Below are 21,418 nucleotides of genomic sequence, written 5' to 3'. Positions count from 1 at the left end.
ACGCTTGTGAACTCTCCTCTTCAGCTCATCCCATGGGTTTTAAATGGGGTTTAGGCCAGGGGACTGGGAATGCCATGGCAAAACCTTGATTCTGTGGTCAGTGAACCATTTTTGTGTTGGTTTTGAGGTGCGCTTTGGTTCATTGTCCTGCTGGAGGATCCAACCAATGCCCAGTTTCAGCTTCCTAGCAGAGGCAGTCAGGTTTTGATGTAATATCTGATTGTACTTGATGGAGTCCATGATACTATGTATCTATTTACAAGTTGTCCAGGGCCTTTGAAAGAAAAACAGGCCCACAATATCAAAGATCCACTACCATACTTCACAGTGGGGATGAGGTACTTTTCGGCATGGATATCTTTCTGTCTACGTCAAACCCACCTTTGGTGTTTGTTTCCAAAAAGCTATACTTTGGTCTCATCTGACCATAGAGCCCGGTCCCATTGAAAGTTCCAGTAACGTTTGGCAAACTGTAGGCGCTTGAGTTTGTTGTTCGATGACAGCAAAGGCTTTTTATGGCAATCATCACCAAACAACTTGTGGTTATGTAGGTGGTGTCTGATCGTAGTTTTGGAGACTTTCTGACCCCAAGACCCAACTAGTGTTCGCAATTCTCCAGCTGTGATCCTTGGAGATTTTTTGGCCACTCTAACCATCCTCCTCACTGTGGGTGGGGTCAATATAGACACACGTCGTCTTCCAGGCCCGTTGTTAACATCTCCAGTTTCTTTAAACTTAATTATTGCCCTGATAGTGGAAATGGGCATTTTCAACCATTGAGCTGTTTTCTCATAGCCATTTCCTGATTTGTGCAGCTCAACAACCTTCTGTCGCACATCATTACCGTATTCTCAAGTATTTCCCATAGTGATGGATGATTATGGGAACTTGACCTGTATGTCACCTCATATTTATACCCCAGTGAAACAGGAAGTCATGGCTTACCATTTTAGTAATCCTAATCACTCAGGTGAATTTAAAAACATAAAATATGAATGGGAATATACTTCAGTTAGATTTTACTCATCAGAATTTCTAGGGGTGCCAATAATTGTGGCACACATTTTGGAGAAAAATATTTATATAATTTACTTCACAATACGTTTTTTCAATCAATTTACTTCAATTAAAGGTTTGATTTTTTTGTGAATATTTTTGAATGAAAGACCAAGAGGATAAACAGCAAAGATTTTTTTTTACAGCCCGTTTTGCTCATATTTACCAAGGGTACCAATATAAGTGGAGGGCACTGTACATCTTCTGAAGGAGTCTGAGAGAGTGTCTATGGGCCAGTTCAAGGCTTCAAGATAGGTGCATTAACTAATACTGTATCATGGTAATAAATCACAACATTCAGATTCTGCTTCAACATTTTTAATCAGTTCATTCAGAGCAAGCTGAGAATACAAGCACACAATCACAACACATCTGCAGTATATGACATATTGTCATCATTTCACACGGTTTGAGTACATTTGCATCAAACTGACAGCATATAGTTCAGAGTGTCATAGCACCGAGGTGTGGTGTGCTCAACACGTTAGTACTGGGGGGCAGGCGCTAGGAGCAGGTGGGCTGCGGAGGTCTAACACACTGAACCCTGACAGGCAGCAGAGAGCAGGGTGGTCTGGGATACAATAGACAGTAGCAGATGCACAACAGCATATGGGAGGAGGACTGCCACATACTGTAACACACTGGCGGACTGCAGGTACATAAGAGAGACAGGGTGAGAGTAGCACTCACATTCACTGTGAATTGATCTGATATCAATGGTTCCAGACAGGCAGCTGCATGTTCCAAAAAGCGATTTTGATCTTCTAATCCTGGCCCACTCCTTATCTTTTTACACGTAAATACTGAGCCCATTGAAGAAAGTGGAGGTGATTGAGTAAATACAAAATCCTATTTCCTATATCATACATATGCTCATTTTTAACATTATACATGGTTTTGCACACAAATAGCATCACAGCTTTGTAATGGATAAAATAACAACATATAATTAAAGAGGGGTGTATTATCAGAAATACATCAGTTTTCATACTGTATCAAATAACTGGAAAGTTGACAAAGTGGTTCTCACATTGAAGAAGGCAGTAGAACCATGTGTGTGAAGGCAGAACTACAAAGCTGGTGGGTTGACATAACAGCTTCAATAGGCACTAGAATACTACGTGCCATCTTTTGTACTGTAAGTCAGTGACAGTTTTGTTGTTTGTTTGTGTAGACACTTATGGTATGAGATCAGACTATCACTACACATGCAGTTATTCTGGAAATGGTTTGCCCCCTTTGATTTCTTATGAATGATTTAAATGACAAACTAGATTGTGACCATGGGAATAGGATACTTGAATGCGACTATACAACCAGAAAGAGGGCCTTGCATGCAAGCTGTAGAAATGACATTACAGTTCAGCTGGTTCCTTAGCAACCAAATTGATGAAACCAGATATCTTCCTGAATAATTAAATGAAATCTAGGTTCAAAGAGTGGAGTCACTGTAACCAGGAAACGCTACAGTAATTAAGATTTTATATCTGCAGAGACCAGATAGTCAATGCAGTCTAAGAGATGGAAAAGAAGAACAGAGACTATCACTATGAGGATATAGTCAGAAAAATAATCAAAACCTCACTGCCTTCAATAGCCATTTAAGAGCCAATAACGGTTCTCTACGTGTACTGTGTATCAATGACTCTCTGTTTTACAATGGTTTTCTTTCCTCAAAAGATTGACAAATGCAACAAAATAATGTGCAAAATATGTGCTGAACTTATAACAGAGAGAGTAAGTGCACACTCACACACACACACCCGCGATCACACAGACACGCACAAAGCACTATAGTTAAATGACAGCATGGTGAAAACATCAAAATGTCAACTTAAAAGCTCCACATCTAGTGCGTATACATAGAGATGAGGAACATGAAGGAAAATACAGAGAGAAAGAGATAGACCAAGTGGATGAGAGTCCTCTAATTCATTAGGCAGCCTTTAATTCCCTAAGTAAAGTAGTGCAGAGATGTTTTGTTTTTACTTTTTTGCCTCAGCCAGTCTGTTGCTTATCTCTTTGCTCTTTTTTGAGATAACGCCTCCCTCTGGCGTGGACTCGTCTGGCTTGGTGCTCGTGGAGGTTTTCTTCTTGGTTGACAGTGCACCAGCGATGGTCTTCTCTTTCACCTTTTTCACCATTTTGCTCGTTGTCGTTGTCTTTTTTGGTTTGGTTTTTGTCTTGTCCACCTACAGAGGCAGAGAGGAGGGCATTTTATACTTGACATCTTCCTAAAACTGTAGGTAAACTACGCAGCCAAAATGTCATCAGTACAGGTTACAGTATCATCTTTGGACTCTCTAAGGTGAACACTGGCAAAGAATTTCCTGGAGATGTTACAGTAAATATGTATTCTGAGCATGCAATACATACAGTTACATACTGTTACTAACATCAAATAAAAATAAAAGAGCAAATGTCACCATCTTGTTGATAATATTTGCATTGCGTGGTTAGAACAAAATCTTTGTTTAGAAAAAAACGGTTGTGTCTAAAATGCAAATTTACAGTATGAAGTTGGGGTTAGTACAGTGCCTTGCGAAAGTATTCGGCCCCCTTGAACTTTGCGACCTTTTGCCACATTTCAGGCTTTTTGTGAAGAATCAACAACAAGTGGGACACAATCATGAAGTGGAACGACATTTATTGGATATTTCAAACTTTTTTAACAAATCAAAAACTGAAAAATTGGGCGTGCAAATTTTTCAGCCCCTTTACTTTCAGTGCAGCAAACTCTCTCCAGAAGTTCAGTGAGGATCTCTGAATGATCCAATGTTGACCTAAATGACTAATGATGATAAATAAAATCCACCTGTGTGTAATCAAGTCTCCGTATAAATGCACCTGCACTGTGATAGTCTCAGAGGTCCGTTAAAAGCGCAGAGAGCATCATGAAGAACAAGGAACACACCAGGCAGGTCCGAGATACTGTTGTGAAGAAGTTTAAAGCCGGATTTGGATACAAAAATATTTCCCAAGCTTTAAACATCCCAAGGAGCACTGTGCAAGCGATAATATTGAAATGGAAGGAGTATCAGACCACTGCAAATCTACCAAGACCTGGTCGTCCCTCTAAACTTTCAGCTCATACAAGGAGAAGACTGATCAGAGATGCAGCCAAGAGGCCCATGATCACTCTGGATGAACTGCAGAGATCTACAGCTGAGGTGGGAGACTCTGTCCATAGGACAACAATCAGTTGTATATTGCACAAATCTGGCCTTTATGGAAGAGTGGCAAGAAGAAAGCCATTTCTTAAAGATATCCATAAAAAGTGTAATTTAAAGTTTGCCACAAGCCACCTGGGAGACACACCAAACATGTGGAAGAAGGTGCTCTGGTCAGATGAAACCAAAATTTAACTTTTTGGCAACAATGCAAAACGTTATGTTTGGAGTAAAAGCAACACAGCTCATCACCCTGAACACACCATCCCCACTGTCAAACATGGTGGTGGCAGCATCATGGTTTGGGCCTGCTTTTCTTCAGCAGGGACAGGGAATATGGTTAAAATTGATGGGAAGATGGATGGAGCCAAATACAGGACCATTCTGGAAGAAAACCTGATGGAGTCTGCAAAAGACCTGAGACTGGGACGGAGATTTGTCTTCCAACAAGACAATGATCCAAAACATAAAGCAAAATCTACAATGGAATGGTTCAAAAATAAACATATCCAGGTGTTAGAATGGCCAAGTCAAAGTCCAGACCTGAATCCAATCGAGAATCTGTGGAAAGAACTGAAAACTGCTGTTCACAAATGCTCTCCATCCAACCTCACTGAGCTCGAGCTGTTTTGCAAGGAGGAATGGGAAAAAATGTCAGTCTCTCGATGTGCAAAACTGATAGAGACATACCCCAAGCGACTTACAGCTGTAATCGCAGCAAAAGGTGGCGCTACAAAGTATTAACTTAAGGGGGCTGAATAATTTTGCACGCCCAATTTTTCAGTTTTTGATTTGTTAAAAAAGTTTGAAATATCCAATAAATGTCGTTCCATTTCATGATTGTGTCCCACTTGTTGTTGATTCTTCACAAAAAATACAGTTTTAGATCTTTATGTTTGAAGCCTGAAATGTGGCAAAAGGTCGCAAAGTTCAAGGGGGCCGAATACTTTCGCAAGGCACTGTATATGACCAGCTAACATAATATGCACAATCTTATTCCCTTTCCCTGGGACAAGACTATATTTTTGGTCATATTCAACGAATTATGATTTTTTTTGTAAAGAAAATTGTGCTATTTTCCCTTTGTAGAAGGTGCCTCTCCTAACACCAATCAAACCAAAGGATTGAGAGGTGAAATGTCATGGAAAACAACACATTCATTTAATGAATCCAAGCTCTCTTGGTGGTCTTGAGAGAGGCAGTACAAACTCTTAGGATGTGGCTGACAGCTTTGCTGAAGGTTTGAAATATCTGGCAGTTTGGTGGCTAATGTGACCCTAGTCCTGTTGGTTAAAGTGCCTTAATCTAGGTGTGAGTTAATTTGAGGTCAACCTCCATGCCTTCCAGAATAAATTGACAACACACCTGACTACAGCAGATCTAGAATAGAGCTGCTCTCAGTCTCAGAACAGTCCTACAAGAGTGAGAGATGGAAGGGCCATATAAACACAGCATGCAGACACGAGACGTTCCTACCGCTCAAAAACATGCATGTGGAGATTTAATTAACTCTGATTGATTACATAAGTTTTGTGATGTGCTAATGCTTATCTTAATTTTGTAGTTTAGAAAGTTATTCTGGGACTTTACGCTGTACAACATTCCAAAGTTATTAGGACCTGTCACGACTTCCACCGAAGTCGGCTCCTCTCCTTGTTCGGGCGGCGGTCGGCGATCGACGTCACCGACTTTCTAGCCATCGCCGCTCCATTTCTCATATGTCTATTTGTTTTGTCTTGTTCCATACACACCTGGTTTTCATTCCCCAATCAATCTACATGTATTTAGCCCTCTGTTCCACATCAGGTCTTTGTGTGTAATTGTTTATTGTTACGTGATTATTTTGTCAGGCGCTGCACTTTTGTTATAAACCGTGTTTGTGGCACTAGTATGTTTTATGTGTTGTCGTTGTTGATCGGTATTAAAGTGCGCCTGTTTAATATACTCGCTCTCCTGCACTTGACTTCGCCTCCCATATGCACGCCTAACAGAATTACACACCCAACTATGGAGTCAGCAGGAGCAGGTACCCCGGTTAGAGGAGTCGAGGAGCGCGTCCAGGAACATTCGGCTATGTTACATCATCTTGGTGCCATGATGGATTGCTTTGTCCAGACTATGGACCGCTGGGAGAGACATGAAGTCTCTCCAGTGCCTCGACCAGCACAACCGGGGTTGCCTCTACCCGTCCCATCCGGAGCCATTCCCAGTGGGATACGTCTCTCCCTTCCCAGGGAGTAAGATGGGACGGCCACACAGTGGCAGTTCCTATTACAACTGGACCTTTACCTGGCCACTGTGCACCCAGCTCCCTCGGAAAGGGAGAGAGTGCCCTCGCCTCATGCCTCTAGGGGAGAGCTCTGGAGTGGGCAAACACTGTGTGGGGAGAAGATGACTACTTCGAGGAGTTCACCCGTCGCTTCCGGGCCGTCTTCGACCATCTGCCCGAAGGGAGAGCGGTGGGAGAACGGCTCTTCCATTTGAGGCAGGGGACGAGGAGCGTGCAGGAATTCGCCCTGGAATTCTGGACCTTGGACGCCGGAGCAGGCTGGAGCGACAGGGCCCTCATCGACCAATATTGATGCAGCCTGCGCGAGGACGTCCGACGTGAGCTGGCCTGCAGGGATGCCACCATCTCCTTCGACCAACTGGTGGATTTGTCCATCCGGTTGGATAACCTGCTGGCCACCCGCGGATGTCCAGAGGAGGCTCTGTTGGTGCCATCTTCCAGCACCTCCGCTCCGGTGCCCATGGAGTTGGGAGGGGCTGCGCATAGGGAGACTGGAGGAGGAGCCATCACGTGCACCATCTGTGGCCGCAGAGGGCACACTGCTGGTCGGTGCCGTGTCGGTTCTTCTGGGAGTCAAGGTAAAAGGCAGGGCGCTCTGGCGTCACCCCAGGTTAGTCTGCACCACACTCATCCAGAGTCCTCTGTTGACCACCTGTTTATACCTGTTTGTTTTCCTGATTTTCCCCCGCATTCCCAGCATAAGGCGGTCGTCGATTCAGGCGCAGCTGGGAATTTTATCAACAGAGCGTTAGCCCTTAGTTTAGGGATCCCCATTATTTCTGTAGTTAGACCTTTCCCGGTTCACTCTCTGGATAGTCGACCATTAGGGTCCGGGTTAATCAGGGAAGCCACCATCTCCCTGGCCATGGAGACGCAGGGGGGTCACAAGGAGAAAATCAGTATCTTCCTCGTTGACTGTCCTGCATTTCCCGTGGTGCTAGGCCTTCCCTGGTTAGCTCATCATAACCCCACTATTTCCTGGCAACAGAGGGCTCTCACAGGGTGGTCGCAAGAGTGCTCGAGGAGGTGTGTAGGGGTTTCCGTTGGTGCTACCACGGTTGAAAGTCCAGACCAGGTCTCCACCGTGCGCATCCCCCCAGAATATGACGATTTCGCTATCGCCTTCTGTAGAAAGAAGGCGACTCAATTACCACCTCATCGACGAGGGCGGTTGTGCAATAAATCTCCTGGCAGACGCTGCGCTTCCCAGGAGTCACATGTATCCCCTGTCGCAAGTGGAGACAGTGGCTATGGAGACATATGTCTCTGAATCCCTGCCTCGGGTACATTCGGTCCTCCACTTCACCCGCCTCCTCGAGTTTCTTTTTGTGAAGAAGAAGAATGGAGGTCTACGCCTGTGCATTGACTATAGAGGTCTCAATCAAATCACGGTGAGGTATAGTTACCCGTTACCTTTTATCACCAGGGCAATTGAGTCAATGTATGGGACGAGCTTCTTTACGAAACTGGTTCTCCTGAGTGAGTATAACCTGGTGCGTATCTGGGAGGGAGACGAGTGGAAGACAGCGTTTAGTACCACCTCAGGGCATTATGAGAACTTAGTCATGCCGTACGGGTTGAAGAATGCTCCATCAGTTTTCCAATCCTTTGTAGACAAGATTTTCAGGGACCTGCAAGGGCAGGCTGTAGTGGTGTATATCGATGACGTTCTGATATACTCCGCTGAACGTGCCGAGCATGTGTCCTTGGTATGCAGGGTACTTGGATGACTGTTAAAGCATGACCTGTACATCAAGCCTGAGAAATGCATGTTCTTTCAGCAGGCCGTCTCCTTTCTAGGGTATCACATTTCCACATCAGGGGTGGAGATGGAGAGTGACCGCATTGCAGCCGTGCGTAATTGGCCGATGCCCACCACGGTAAAGGAGGTGCAGAGATTTTTTGGGTTTGCCAATTACTACCAGAGATTTATCTGGGGTTTTGGCCAGGTGGCTGCTCCCATTACCTTACTGCTGAATGGGGGTCCCGTACGGTTGCAGTGGTCGGCTGAGGCGGACAGGGCTTTTGGGCAGCTAAGAGCTCTGTTTACTTCGGCTCCCTTGCTGGCCCATCCGGATCCCTCTCTGGCGTTCATAGTGGAGGTGGACACGTCCGAGGCTGGGATAGAAGCTGTGCTCTCACAGCGCTTGGGTATGCCACCAAAACTCTGCCCCTGTTCTTTCTTCTTGAAGAAGCTCAGCCCAGCAGAGCGAAACTATGATGTGGGGCCCGGGAGCTGTTGGCTGTGGTTAAAGCGTTGAAGGCGTGGAGACATTGGCTTGAGGGGGCTAAACACCCTTTCCTCATCTGGACTGACCACCGCAACCTGGAGTACATCCGGGCAGCGAGGAGACTGAATCCTCGTCAGGCAAGGTGGGCCATGCTCTTTACCCGTTTTGTGTTCACCCTGTCCTACAGACCAGGTTCCCAGAATACGAAGGCAGACGCACTGTACCAGCTATATGACACAGAGGAGTTGATCTATTGGGCCAACACGTCACCCTCCTCTGGTCATCCTGGGATCGGTCGGACGGTGCGCTATCTGACTGGGAAGTACTGGTGGCCCACCTTGGCTAAGGACGTGAGGATCTATGTTTCCTCCTGCTCGGTGTGTGCCCAGTGTAAGGCTCCGAGACACCGGCCCAGAGGTAAGCTACACCCCTTACCCATGCCACAACAACCTTGGTCACACCTGTCTGTGGATTTTTTAACTGATTTACCTCTTTCACAGGGAAACACTATGATCCTGGTCATTGTGGATCGTCTAAGTCCTGTCGTCTCCTCCCTCTGCCCGGTCTTCCTACGGACCTACAGACTGAGGAAGCCCTGTTTACTCACGTCTTCCAACACTACGGGATGCCTGAGGATATAGTGTATGATCGGGGTCCCCAGTTCACGTCGAGAGTCTGGAAGGCGTTCATGGAATGTCTGGGGGTCTCGATCAGCCTTACCTCGGGTTTTCACCCCGAGAGTAACAGGCAGGTAGAGAGAGAGTCAACCAGGATGTGGGCAGGTTTCTGTGGTGCTATTGCCAGGACCGGCCGGGGGAATGGGCGGCGTTCGTGCCCTGGGCCGAGATGGCACAGAACTTGCTTTGCCACTCCTCCACTAACCTCTCCCCCTTTCAGTTCGTATTGGGGTACCAGCCGGTTCTGGCGCCGTGGCATCAGGGTCAGACCGAGGCTCCTGCGGTGGACGACTGATTCAGGCGCGTGGAGGACACATGGGAGGCCGCTCGTGTACACAAATCAAATCAATTTAATTTATAGAGCCCTTCGTACATCAGCTGATATCTCAAGTGCTGTACAGAAACCCAGCCTAAAACCCCAAACAGCAAGCAATGCAGGTGTAGAAGCACGGTGGCTACACCTCCAGAGAACGGCGCTTCGCCAGAAAACCAGCGCGGACCGTCACCGCAGTGAGACCCCGCTGTTCGCACCGGGGGACCAGGTCTGGCTCTCGACCCGAAACCTGCCCCTCTGCCTGCCCTGCCGAAAGCTGGGTCCGCGGTTTGTGGGGCCCTTCAAAGTCCTGAGGAGGGTGAACGAGGTGTGTTACAGATTACAGCTTCCCTCTGATTATCGTATCTCTCCTCAGGCCGGTGGTGGCTGTTCCGCTCCAGGAATCTGAGGTGCGGGAGGTCCCTCCGCCCCCTTTGGACATTCAGGGGCCCCGGCGTACTCCGTTTGTTCCATCCTGGATTCGAGGCGTCAGGCAGGTAGCCTTCAGTACCTCGTGGAGTGGGAGGGGTACGGTCTGGAGGAGAGGTGCTGGGTTCCGGCTGTGGATGTTTTGGACCCCGAACTACTGCGGGAGTTTCCCCGTCGCCGGCCGGATCGCCCTGCGCCTCGCCCTCCGTGTCGTCCCCGAGGCCGGTGTCGGTGCACCGCTGGAGCCGCGTGTCAAGGGGGGGTACTGTCAGTTGGCTCCTCTCCTTGTTCGGGTGGCATTCGGCGTTCGGCGTCACCGGCTTTCTAGCCATCGCCGCTCCATTTCTCATATGTCTATTTGTTTTGTCTTGTTCCATACACACCTGGTTTTCATTCCCCAATCAATCTACATGTATTAGTCCTCTGTTCCCCATCATGTCTTTGTGTGTAATTGTTTATTGTTCCGTGATTATTTTGTCAGGCGCTGCACTTTTGTTATAAACCGTGTTTGTGGCACTAGTATGTTTTATGTGCTGTCGTTGTTGATCGGTATTAAAGTGGGCCTGTTAAATATACTCCGCTCTCCTGCACTTGACTTCGCCTCCCATATACACGCCTAACAGGACCATGAAACATGCTACAGGGATGTTTGTAATATGTAGAATTTCCTAATCAAATTTCATGATCAAAATTGTTATTACTGCACATATATCAAAATAGTATGTTGCTTGAAGGAGAACATATACATGAAATCAACCATGTCCAATGTAACTAATGCAGTTTGAAGTTTAATTAGCATTATTTGGATTTATCCTAATTTTCACTGAGACATAAACATGAATTGGCCCGTCAGAGCAACGGGTTTGAAAACTCGAAATTGAACATGTATTTTGTGCAATTAGATAGACATTTTAACATAAAATAGTCAGTGTTTATTGTCACATGCATGTTGATGTGGGCTCACCTTGGTGGTCTCCTTGCCACCCGGCTCATTGTACAGGCTGCGTATCCTCCTGCGCTCCAGCAGCTTGTTGTCAGTGGGCTGCACCTTAGCCTGCTCCCCCTTGTAGGTGGCACTGTAGCTGGTCTCCAGGCTGGACTTGTCCTTGTCTTCCGCAGGAGGTTTGTACTGAGACTGGGGCTTGGTTGACTTCACTGGCTTCACATCTTTGTACGCCTTGAACTCATTTCTGAAAAACAATGAATCAGCAAACTCAGCAAACTCATTGGTTCCCCAGTTCATCATCAAAAAAATCACTTAGTTTTATTATGAATCCCAGACAAACAATGTTGTTGCCCAAAATCTGTGGAAGGAAATGGACTGAAATGACTCATCAGATTTACAGCCGAAGTCTACACAGTAGCATTACTCGTTAGTCACTTTACTCCCCATTACAGTAACTACAACACATGGCTCCTTGGTTCCTTTCACCCACAGACGACAACTGCAAAACACTCTACACATTTTACACAAAAACAAATTGACCATGCAGTCAAAAATGAGGGAAACAAATGAGGGAGAGCCCCTCCAGGGAGGCCTTAGGGATATACAGAGCTCCTTTCCTGCCTTGGCCTTGACATGATGTGCTACTGTATTGATCTGGTAAAACCATAGAGGAGAATGAAACGGGGAGAAATCAATGCTGCAGCAGCTATCTATGACAATATTAGATCACTGGACACTGAAATTAGAGAACATACTGTATGTTAGATCAAATATCTCACCCAAAAAAAAATGTAAGATGAACCTAGAAAAAAACGGACATGTACAGTTCATGATGGAAAGGTAGAGTGGGCTTTCTTGAGTAGATTATATAGCCCAGTAGGAATGATGTGTGTTTTATTGTCAATAGACTGAAGGCTACATGCATATTGGCTTTGCTACTGCTAGTACAGTAACTACCAAAAATGCATGCATCAATTATTAATAAAATGTATTTAGATGTTGTGCACAATATGTTCTTAGCTTACCAACATGTGCACAACATTTAAATAAATTGATTAACAATACATGTATTTAGGTAGTTACTGCAATTATATATTAAGATGTTGTGTAATACATTGTACACTGAGTATTGTCCAGGCAACACAAAATATTGTGTTAGGCCTTTTTATTAAAATACTTTTGGGCTCCACAATAAAGTTATTTGTGGCCTACATTCCATGTTTAATTTAGGGTTGACATATTTAAACTGTGAAAAAATGTATATTTCAGAGGCAGAACATGTGTGCATAATGTAATTCAATAATAAACATTCAATGAAATACATAGTCCCACTGTAGTCAGATCCTCACCTATAAGAGCTGCCAGTGCCAGTTGAGACGACCTGTTTTATCTGTCTGTTCAGCGCGTCTGCTGCTGCCCTTCCTTTCCCCTCCACAGTGACATCTGCCGGTGGTTGTCCCTCCATTTTGGCACTCACTTTCTTTTCTACAGTTTTCTCCTTCTTCACTGGTTTCTTTTTCCTCTCTTTGGATACTTTCTCTTGCACCTTTTCTTCAATTTCACTCTTCTCCACACCGCTCTCGTGCTCTGTAGTTGCATGCTTCGTTGTGGTCCCCACGCCCCGTTCTTGGGCATCGAAGGAGGCAGTTGGGCTGGGTTTGGGGATCCAGGGGTGGTCTCCCTTTTTCGGGACAGGCCATGGTTTGTAATCCTTCTGATACTGTGTTACGTTGTGGAAAGGTGTCGCGGAGGGGTGATATTCATTCTTGGGTTTGCAGCTGGGCTCCGGGCGTATATCTTTCCATTCCCTGAAATCCTGGCGCATCACAGACGCACTACAGCCATGTTTTCCTGATGCGGCACTAGTCGCGGGCGGTGCCTTTACCGCCGCCGCCTCCTGTTCACTGTGAGAAGGCTGGGTTTCTATGGTGATGGGGCCGGTCCTCGTCTGTCTAGATGGAGGCTGAGGGTGGAGATGCTGCACCTCGGCCACATCCGAATATTTCGTGAAAACCAAAGGCACAGCGATGTCCGCTTTGTCTAACTCACTCCAGAAGCGGTTAATGCAGCAAGCCCGTGTGATGCACGGCCAGGCCATAATCAACGATGGATATATAATAACCTATGCACTTAAAATCTGAATCAAAGTTTTAGGCTACTGATGAGAGAGGCCTGGATGAACGTCCTACTCACGGACCAGAGACGGGAAAATGATGCTCCCTGCGCACACTCAAATTCTGTCCAGTCAGAAAAATGTACGTGTCTACCTATGTCTCTATTTTTCAGAAATCCTACGATGCTTGCTGGATGGTAAGAAATTGAAGAGCCTTATAATACAAATGAGGAAAGTCCTTTTTAGGCTACTAGTTCTACAAAGCTACTATAATTTAAACTGAAATAGACTGAATTTGCTGTGAGGAGCCCATTGCATTCGCTGTCTGGATCGGCTTTCTGGTTGCGCATCAGAGGGGCCCCACCCCGCTACGTTCCAGAAACCTCAGAAGATGCCCGGGGTTTGCACGGTGAACTGTCACCTGGGTCCGTCACCGTTAGGCCGCAAAGAGGGAGGTGATGCTGCCTGGTTAACCCTCCCTTTTCCGATGATGCTGTACAGACACGGCAAACGTTGGTCTAGTGTACAGTATAGCATACCTCAGCACTCACATACTATAAATTAGAATTAATGGCAGGAGATGTACAGTTAACTGCCAAAATAACGGAAAAACTTGAGTATAAATTAGGGGTACAAAGTATCACGAAGTCAGGTGTGGTTCCTGAGTTAATTAAGCAATTAAAACCATCATGCTTAGGGTCATGTATAAAAATGGCCATTATTTTGGCTACTATCCCATAGGATGTCCCCATATTCAGGGCATGAGTGGTCACTGAATGGTTTGATGAGTATGACAATTATGTAAACCATATGCCATGGTCATCTCAGTCACCAGATCTCAACCCAATTTAACACTAATGTGAGATTCTGGAGCGGCTCCTGAGGCAGCGTTTTCCAGGACCATCAACAAAACACCAAATTATGGAATTTCTCTTGGACGAATGGTGTCACATCCCTCCAATATAGTTTCAGACACTTGTTGAATCTATGCCAAGGTGAATTGAGGCTGTTCTGGCTCATGGTGACCCAACACCCTATTTATGACACTTTATATTGGTGTTTCCTTTATTTTGGCAGTTACCTGTATATGTATAGCTTAAAGCTCTGTGAGTAGGCTTTAGTTGTAGCATCAGTACTGAATAACTATGAGTAGACCTATGGTGCTTGAGGGTAGTGGGGTGTGATTCAATGTGTTGTCCTACTTTATTGAGTATATGAAGGTCACAAATATCAGTCACTGAAACACTGTTGGGAACAAACAGAAACACAGAGGGATAGAAAAAGCTACAAATAGTTGGAACAACCAGTACATTATTCAAAACATCTACACATGGCTGAGAGTAACACCAATTATAATGGAAGGACATATTACATAGGCTTTGGGAAAGGGTAAATTGTACAATTGTTTGGGTTTCATATCATGTGGGAAAGTTATATGATGAGCCAATATGAGGCTTATAATGTGTTTAGGCATTTTGTTTCCATCAATGAGACTAGAAGTGGAATTGATGGATAGCCTACCTGTCATTGCTCATCAAATCACATTTTATTGGTCACATACACATATTTAGCAGATGTTATTGCGGGTGTAGCGAAATGCTTGTGTTCCTAGCTCCAACAGTGCAGTAGTATCTAACAATAATACACACACATCTAAAAGTAAAAGAATAGAATTAAGAAATATCTAAATATAAATATTAGGATGAGCAATGTCAGAATGTTTAAATCTGTACATTAAGTAAGGAAAATTTGGCAGTATTTATTCTATTATACTTGATTCACAGAAGACTCCTTATAAATATGTTCAGTATGCAAGATACATTTTCATGTTTATTTTCACAATGATTCATTCATTGGTTTCAATGTGGGGTCAAGGTGTCTTTTATCAAGCAAAAATGTTAAGATTACAGAATCATTGCGAAACAAAGATGTGCTTTGTGAAGCTACAATAGCTCTTATGAACCAAGGACAGTCTCTGAGACACATTGTCTCAAAGCGCTGCAATGGAATCTCTCACCCTATGACTACCATTGGATTTTCCCTGCTTGTGTATCTGTTCATTTCAATTTTGACCTCATGGTCCATGGATTGATTGTTTAAGCAAACATGTGTCCAATCAAATAAAAATTATATTTACTTTTCTATTCGATTTTGCTAACATTTCCTTTATTAGTTGACAATCATCATTGACACACAATTCATCCCTTGCTTCAACCTGGTCTCAGAGCATTTCATATTATTCTGTATGTAAATCCGAGACACTCCGTTTAGTATGATATGTTACAAATTTGCAAAACGTACAGTATGTTGCGAATTTGCAAAAGTGCATTTTTTTACGAATTCTAGCTAGGTGGCTAACATTAGCTAGGCTTGGGGTTAGGGTTAAGGTTAGGGTTACATTTATGAGTTAGGTTAAAGGGTTAAGGTTAGGGTTAGAGAAAGAGGAAAGGTTAGCTAAAAGGGTTAAGGTTAGGGTTAGGTGATGGGTTAGCTAAATGGGTTAAGGTTAGGGTTAGCTAACATGCTAAGTAGTTGCAAAGTAGCTAAAAAGTACTAACTACATCAAAAGTCACTAATTAGCTAAAATGCTAAAGTTGTCCATGATGAGATTCAAACTCGCAACCTTTGAGTTGCTAGACGTTCACATTATACAACCACCCATCCACCCTGACCAACCACCCTACTTTCGTTATTGCCTTAAGTAACCATCTGTCTTGTGTAACCATACCAAACATAACATATCTTATTTTTTATGCTATTTGACGCCTAGTCTATGAGACCAGACTGCTTGCTTATGTAGCTTATAAATGGCATGTTATATGACTAAAGAGAGGCAACATTTTGACATAATGAAACAGATAATATTCAAGGACAATGTTCAGTTATCCCCTGCAATAATACAAAGAGAGTACACAATGTGCTCTGTGACAGTCACAGCACCCTTCACACTGTCGCCCCTCCTTTGAGGGGTATAAACTTGTTCAACCAAGTGTGAGAGAGCACTGATGTCATGGGTTGTAATAGAGAGAACTCGTTTTATTGCCCTTTGACAGCTAACATTTCTGGCTTTCTATGTTTAATTTTGTAGTTAAGAAGACAATTCTTGCAGCATACACCTGTGTCTTGCGAGGTAAGATCATTTTTACAGGGTGCAATAAATCCATTCCAGTATCTTCACTCTTAATTAAGTTTGGTTTATTTCTTTCACAAACTGTGTTGAGTATTGTTACATATTTTGTGTACTTTCAAGTTCCCGTAAATATAATCTGATTGCATTTTAAGTAGCAAAGTGTTGACATTTAAGTTTAGCAATCCTAATGTGATGTGTTCCAGGCACTGGCTCCGTCCTCCTGTCGTCCCTGCAGTCCCTGCTCTCTATGCACTGGGCCTGGTGTCCCAGGCTGGAGAACCAGGTCCAGGTCTTCTCTGTCATGCAGTTCATTGTCTCCTTCCTCATCATTAGGTGAGATTATCTGCTGAGCTCCATATACTTCACTCTCAAATGGCTGAAGCACTGGATTTTTGTTTTTAATTTATGAACAGTATATAAATGGCCAGCCTTTTATTGGGCTTCTTGGAAAACTGTTGCGTACTAGAGGGCATAAACACTGCACCACAGTGTTAATGGGTTGAACAACCTCTAACTGGCTATGACACAACACAAATAGTCAATTATGATTCTCAAACTTGTGTGCTTTTTTGTATAGATTTTTTTATTTTCTCAGATTTAAAAAAACAATAGGATGTTTGACAATTCAAAATTAATCTGTGTTTCATCCTCTTGCCCCTCTCTGTGTTGGACCAGGCCCTATATGCTCTGTGGTGATGCTGTACCTCCTCTGGACTGACTACTGGTGGGCCTCATACACCACCTGGCTCGTCTATGATTGCAACACACACAAACAAGGCAAGCTAAATGCTACATTATAGAGAATACAGCTGGAGTACTGGTTGTTTTTCAGACTTACTGTAGCTTTTTGTTGATGATATGATGTGTTGACTCCTAGCTGGCCGCAGGTTCTCGTGGGTGAGGAACTGGACAGTTTGGACCTACTACCGAGACTACTTCCCTATCCGAGTGAGTGATAGTAACTGCACACTGCTTTGTCACATTCCTATAGGGAAATTAACCGTGGTTAAGGCCAATATTTAATATTTAGTATAATTTCAATGTCGAATCTCATATTTAACAATCTTCTGACTCCAGCTTATCAAGACCCACAACTTGTTGCCCAATCTAAACTATATCCTAGGCTCCCACCCACATGGAATCTTTTGTTTTGGAGCACTTTGTAACTTTGCAACAGAAGCCAATGGTTTTTCAGCCAAGTTCCCTGGAATAACACCATTTGTGGCTACCCTGGCTGGAAACTTCCACATGCCATTAGCCAGAGAGTACCTGATGTCTGCAGGTGAGGACACTGGTCTCTGGTTAGTTTCAACCCATACTAAAACAATGAGTGATTGTTTATAACGTGAACATACATTGTATATTAATTTCCCTTCAAGGACAGTAAAGGTTTCATTTATAGATATGATTGAGTAGTTCCGTAAATGTTGCTCCTAAAAAGAGTGATTTGTTATTATTCAGGGATTTGTCCTGTGAATTGCGCCACACTGGAGTTCATTCTGTCATGTAATGGGACAGGGAATGCAGTCGTTCTTACTGTTGGAGGGGCAGCTGAATCTCTGGACTGTACTCCAGGAGTTCATTGTCTCACCCTAAAGAACCGCAAGGGCTTTGTGAAACTGGCTCTGCAACAAGGGTAAGTCCCCATGTTATACACAAACGATCCACACCAGGAAGCTACATTGATTCAAGCAGATACACTTTAAACAGACTGTCACACTGATCATCTGGAGGTGAGACTGACTATGTTGTGTTGTGTCTTATTGTGTTATTGTCTACCAGGGCTGACCTGGTGCCTGAGTACTCGTTTGGGGAGAATGATGTGTTTAAGCAGCTGATTCTGAATGAGGGATCTTGGTGGAGGCTGATCCAGAGGGGGCTACAGAGGATCCTGGGCTTTGCCCCCTGTGTGTTTCAGGGCTGGGGCCTCTTCTCCCCTGACACCTGGGGCCAAACCCATCAACTCAGTTGGTAGAAATACAAGGGGTGTTCTGTAAAGTTATTGCTATGTAATTACCATTTGGGGGGGGGGACAAGTTCTCATTTACAACTGCGACCTGGCCAAGATAAAGCAAAGCAGTGTGACACAAACAACAACACAGAGTTACACATGGAATAAACAAATGTACAGTCAATAACACAATAGAAAAATTCAATATACCGTGTGCGCTAATTAGGTAAGATTAGGGAGGTAAGGCAATAAATAGGCCGTAGTGGTGAAGTAATTACAATTTAGTAATTAACACTGGAGTGATAGGTGTGCATAAGATGAGTGTGCAAGTCGAGATACTGGGGTGCAAAGGAGCAACAAACAAAAAAACAATATGGGGATGAGGTAGTTGGATGGGATATTTACAGATGTGCTATGTACAGCTGCAATGATCTGTGAGCTGCTCTGACAGCTGATGCTTAAAGTTAGTGTAGGGAGATATGAGTCTCCAGCTTCAGTGATTTTTGCAATTCGTTCCAGTCATTGGCAGCAGAGAACTGGAAGGAAAGGCAGCCAAAGGGGGAATTGGTTTTGGTGGTGACCAGTGAAATATACCTTCTGGAGATGGGTGCTGCTATGGTGATCAGTGAGCTGAGATAAGGCAGGGCTTTACCTAGCAAAGACTTATAGATGACCAGGAGCCAGTGGGTTTGGCGACGAATATGAAGCGAGGGCCAGCCAACGAGAGCAGTGGTGGGTAGTATATGGGGCTTTGGTGACAAAACGGATGGCACTGTGATAGACTGCATCCAATTTGCTGAGTAGAGTGTTGGAGGATATTTTGTAAATGACAGCGCCGAAGTCAAGGATCGGTAGGATAGTCAGTTTTACGAGGGTATGTTTGGCAGCATGAGTGAAGACATTAATGCTGCCGGTTCTTTTCTAAGATAGTCACTAGGTGAAGTGTCCTGGGTTGTTATTTGTTTGCTGTCTGGAAGCATAGCCTGCTGCAACACATTTTATGCATTATTGCTCTCATCACGTTCACTTCAATATAACCACCAGGGGCATATTTCTCTCAATTTATGGTTCTGCTGAAGTAAATAAAACAGAATGTATATTTTAAATCCATCATATTTTTGTTTGATGAATCAGAACGGGGTTGTTTTTTGGCATTTTCCAAAGATATTTGCAAAGAAAACATTGTGATGTCAAATCTTTGCTGTATTTGTCTTAACAAGTCACTTTCATGGCCACACAGGTGTGTCTTGACTCTTCACTACATTGAACGAACAAATGTATGCCAGCTATTCAAACCTTTTGTAAAGTATTGTATATCAAGCAGGCATACATTATCATGTATTATTAGTTGCTTGTATGTTTTAATATAACTATTCAGTGGATCAGTGCGTATATTTAAAGAAAATATTGTTCAGAGAGACACTATTTCTCTAAATTCACAAATGTACCTGAATTTTTCCAACATAATAGCAAATGAGGTTCAATAGACACTCAAGATGTAGCTGCCACATTATCATAATCTGAGACTATCTGTTCACATAACAACGATAAGAATGTAGGTCTTCATAAACACGCTATAAACACGCTATAAATTCCTTTATTTTAGAAGGGCATTGAACAAGAAAAACATGAAACTGTCTTCAAACTACATGTCTTATTCCTTCTTAAAAATGGTAATAAAGAATGAATTCCCTTTGATGTTATTCATCATAGCATGAATCATTAAGCCACTAAGCCCTCACTGAAGCCCTGAATCTGCCTGTCAGTCAGTGCAGTGGTCCCCAGCCCTTCATCCATCATGTGCATCTGTTGAGGGTGTAGGGTGTTTGCTACCACAGCTTAACAAGATACAGTTTGTCACCGTATTGACTTTCAGTTGCTTCTCAAACATATGCTTTTAAAACATTGGATATCTTTGTTTGTTCATTGTAAAGAACTGATGCCTTTGAGCCATTCACCCTGTAATTGTTGTTGTTTTAATGTTCTGGATTTTACGGCTAAACAATAAAAATGTGGATAAACAAAATAGTTTTTAGTAGTATCATTAAGTTGTTCAAAGTGAACCAACAAATGAAAGAGTATTCCAAAATGTATTTTTATTGGTCAAACAGCTGTAGAATACATCATTAACATGTCATGTATATTGGTATGATTATTTCAAAAGAAGCACAAACACTGTACGTTTAAAAAAATATATGTTTATATCGCTTGTCTTTACATCTCACCAAAATTAAGGTGTTTTATTTGGTCGTTGCAAGATATTTATTTGCACTCAAATATAATTTGTTCTTCTATTATGACAGGGGTTCAATCAACAAGTTTAAGATAAATATATCTTTGCCTGTGTAGCAGTGGTAGTTGTCAGGCAGGTGTTGTTTTGAACCTTGTTTCTAAATCAATATGATAAATTATAATAAGAAACACATAACGCTCTGCAATTTGAACTTTCCAGGATGTCCTAAAAAATATTTATTGATCATTAAACAATGGCTTCCTTTCATTCAAACTCAAGCATTTAATAGCAGGAACTAGGGCAAGCGACTCTACATGGGTTTATGAGTTTCATCTAAAATGTATTTTTATTGGTTGAACAAGTTTTTTCTATCCCTTTAGTGCAATTTTCACAAGTATGTGGTACATGGGCCGGCAGGTAGCCTAGTGGTTAGAGTGTTGGGCCAGTAACTGAAAGGTTGCTGGATCGAATCCCTGACCTCACAAGGTAAAAATCTGTCATTAATCTGCTGAGCAAGGCAGTTAACCCACTGTTCCCCGGCTGCCATGGATGTGTTAAAGCAGCCCCCCGCCCGCACCTCTCTGATTCAGGGGGGTGGGGTTAAATGGGGAAGACACACCTCTCTGATTCAGAGGGGTTGGGTTAAATGGGGAAGACACACCTCTCTGATTCAGGGGGGTGGGGTTAAATGGGGAAGACACACCTCTCTGATTCAGAGGGGTTGGGTTAAATGGGGAAGACACACCTCTCTGATTCAGGGGGGTGGGGTTAAATGGGGAAGACACACCTCTCTGATTCAGAGGGGTTGGGTTAAATGCGGAAGACACATTTCAGTTGAATACATTCAGTTTCCCCTTTCTAAGCTCAAAACAGATCATT

The 21,418-nt window shown here is 43.6% G+C and overlaps 2 protein-coding genes across 2 annotated transcripts; one reads left to right on the top strand and one right to left on the bottom strand.

Moving 5' to 3' along the window:
• Window positions 1-1,361: 1,361 nt before the first annotated feature.
• Window positions 1,362-13,563, bottom strand: LOC139385906 (microtubule-associated protein 6 homolog). Its single transcript, XM_071131198.1, has 3 exons — window positions 12,462-13,563; window positions 11,131-11,356; window positions 1,362-3,248 (listed from the first exon to the last, which is right to left on the bottom strand). Exons 1-3 carry the CDS (start codon window positions 13,208-13,210, stop codon window positions 3,042-3,044), a joined length of 1,182 nt encoding a protein of 393 aa, XP_070987299.1. The 5' UTR covers window positions 13,211-13,563; the 3' UTR covers window positions 1,362-3,041.
• A 2,734-nt stretch (window positions 13,564-16,297) lies between these two features.
• On the top strand, window positions 16,298-18,330 carry LOC139385734 (diacylglycerol O-acyltransferase 2-like). The gene is made up of 7 exons (XM_071131007.1): window positions 16,298-16,355; window positions 16,559-16,685; window positions 17,029-17,132; window positions 17,233-17,303; window positions 17,433-17,637; window positions 17,817-17,991; window positions 18,138-18,330. Exons 1-7 carry the CDS (start codon window positions 16,298-16,300, stop codon window positions 18,328-18,330), a joined length of 933 nt encoding a protein of 310 aa, XP_070987108.1.
• Window positions 18,331-21,418: the final 3,088 nt, after the last annotated feature.

Source organism: Oncorhynchus clarkii, chromosome 27 (genome assembly GCF_045791955.1).
Source record: "Oncorhynchus clarkii lewisi isolate Uvic-CL-2024 chromosome 27, UVic_Ocla_1.0, whole genome shotgun sequence".
In the NCBI taxonomy this organism is placed as follows: Eukaryota; Metazoa; Chordata; class Actinopteri; order Salmoniformes; family Salmonidae; genus Oncorhynchus; species Oncorhynchus clarkii.
This window is presented reverse-complemented; position numbering and strand designations above follow the sequence as displayed.

What these genes read in the sequence shown, in the direction of transcription:
- LOC139385906 (XM_071131198.1), bottom strand. Translation starts at nt 13,210, where the DNA reads ATGGCCTGGCCGTGCATCACACGGGCTTGCTGCATTAACCGCTTCTGG. An exon ending in GGCACTGGCAGCTCTTATAG is followed by an intron (nt 11,357 to 12,461) that starts GTGAGGATCTGA and finishes ATTGTTTTTCAG; the next exon opens with AAATGAGTTCAAGGCGTACA. An exon ending in GTGGCAAGGAGACCACCAAG is followed by an intron (nt 3,249 to 11,130) that starts GTGAGCCCACAT and finishes CTGCCTCTGTAG; the next exon opens with GTGGACAAGACAAAAACCAA.
- LOC139385734 (XM_071131007.1), top strand. Translation starts at nt 16,298, where the DNA reads ATGTTTAATTTTGTAGTTAAGAAGACAATTCTTGCAGCATACACCTGT. An exon ending in TTGCAACACACACAAACAAG is followed by an intron (nt 17,133 to 17,232) that starts GCAAGCTAAATG and finishes GTTGACTCCTAG; the next exon opens with CTGGCCGCAGGTTCTCGTGG. An exon ending in GAGACTACTTCCCTATCCGA is followed by an intron (nt 17,304 to 17,432) that starts GTGAGTGATAGT and finishes TTCTGACTCCAG; the next exon opens with CTTATCAAGACCCACAACTT.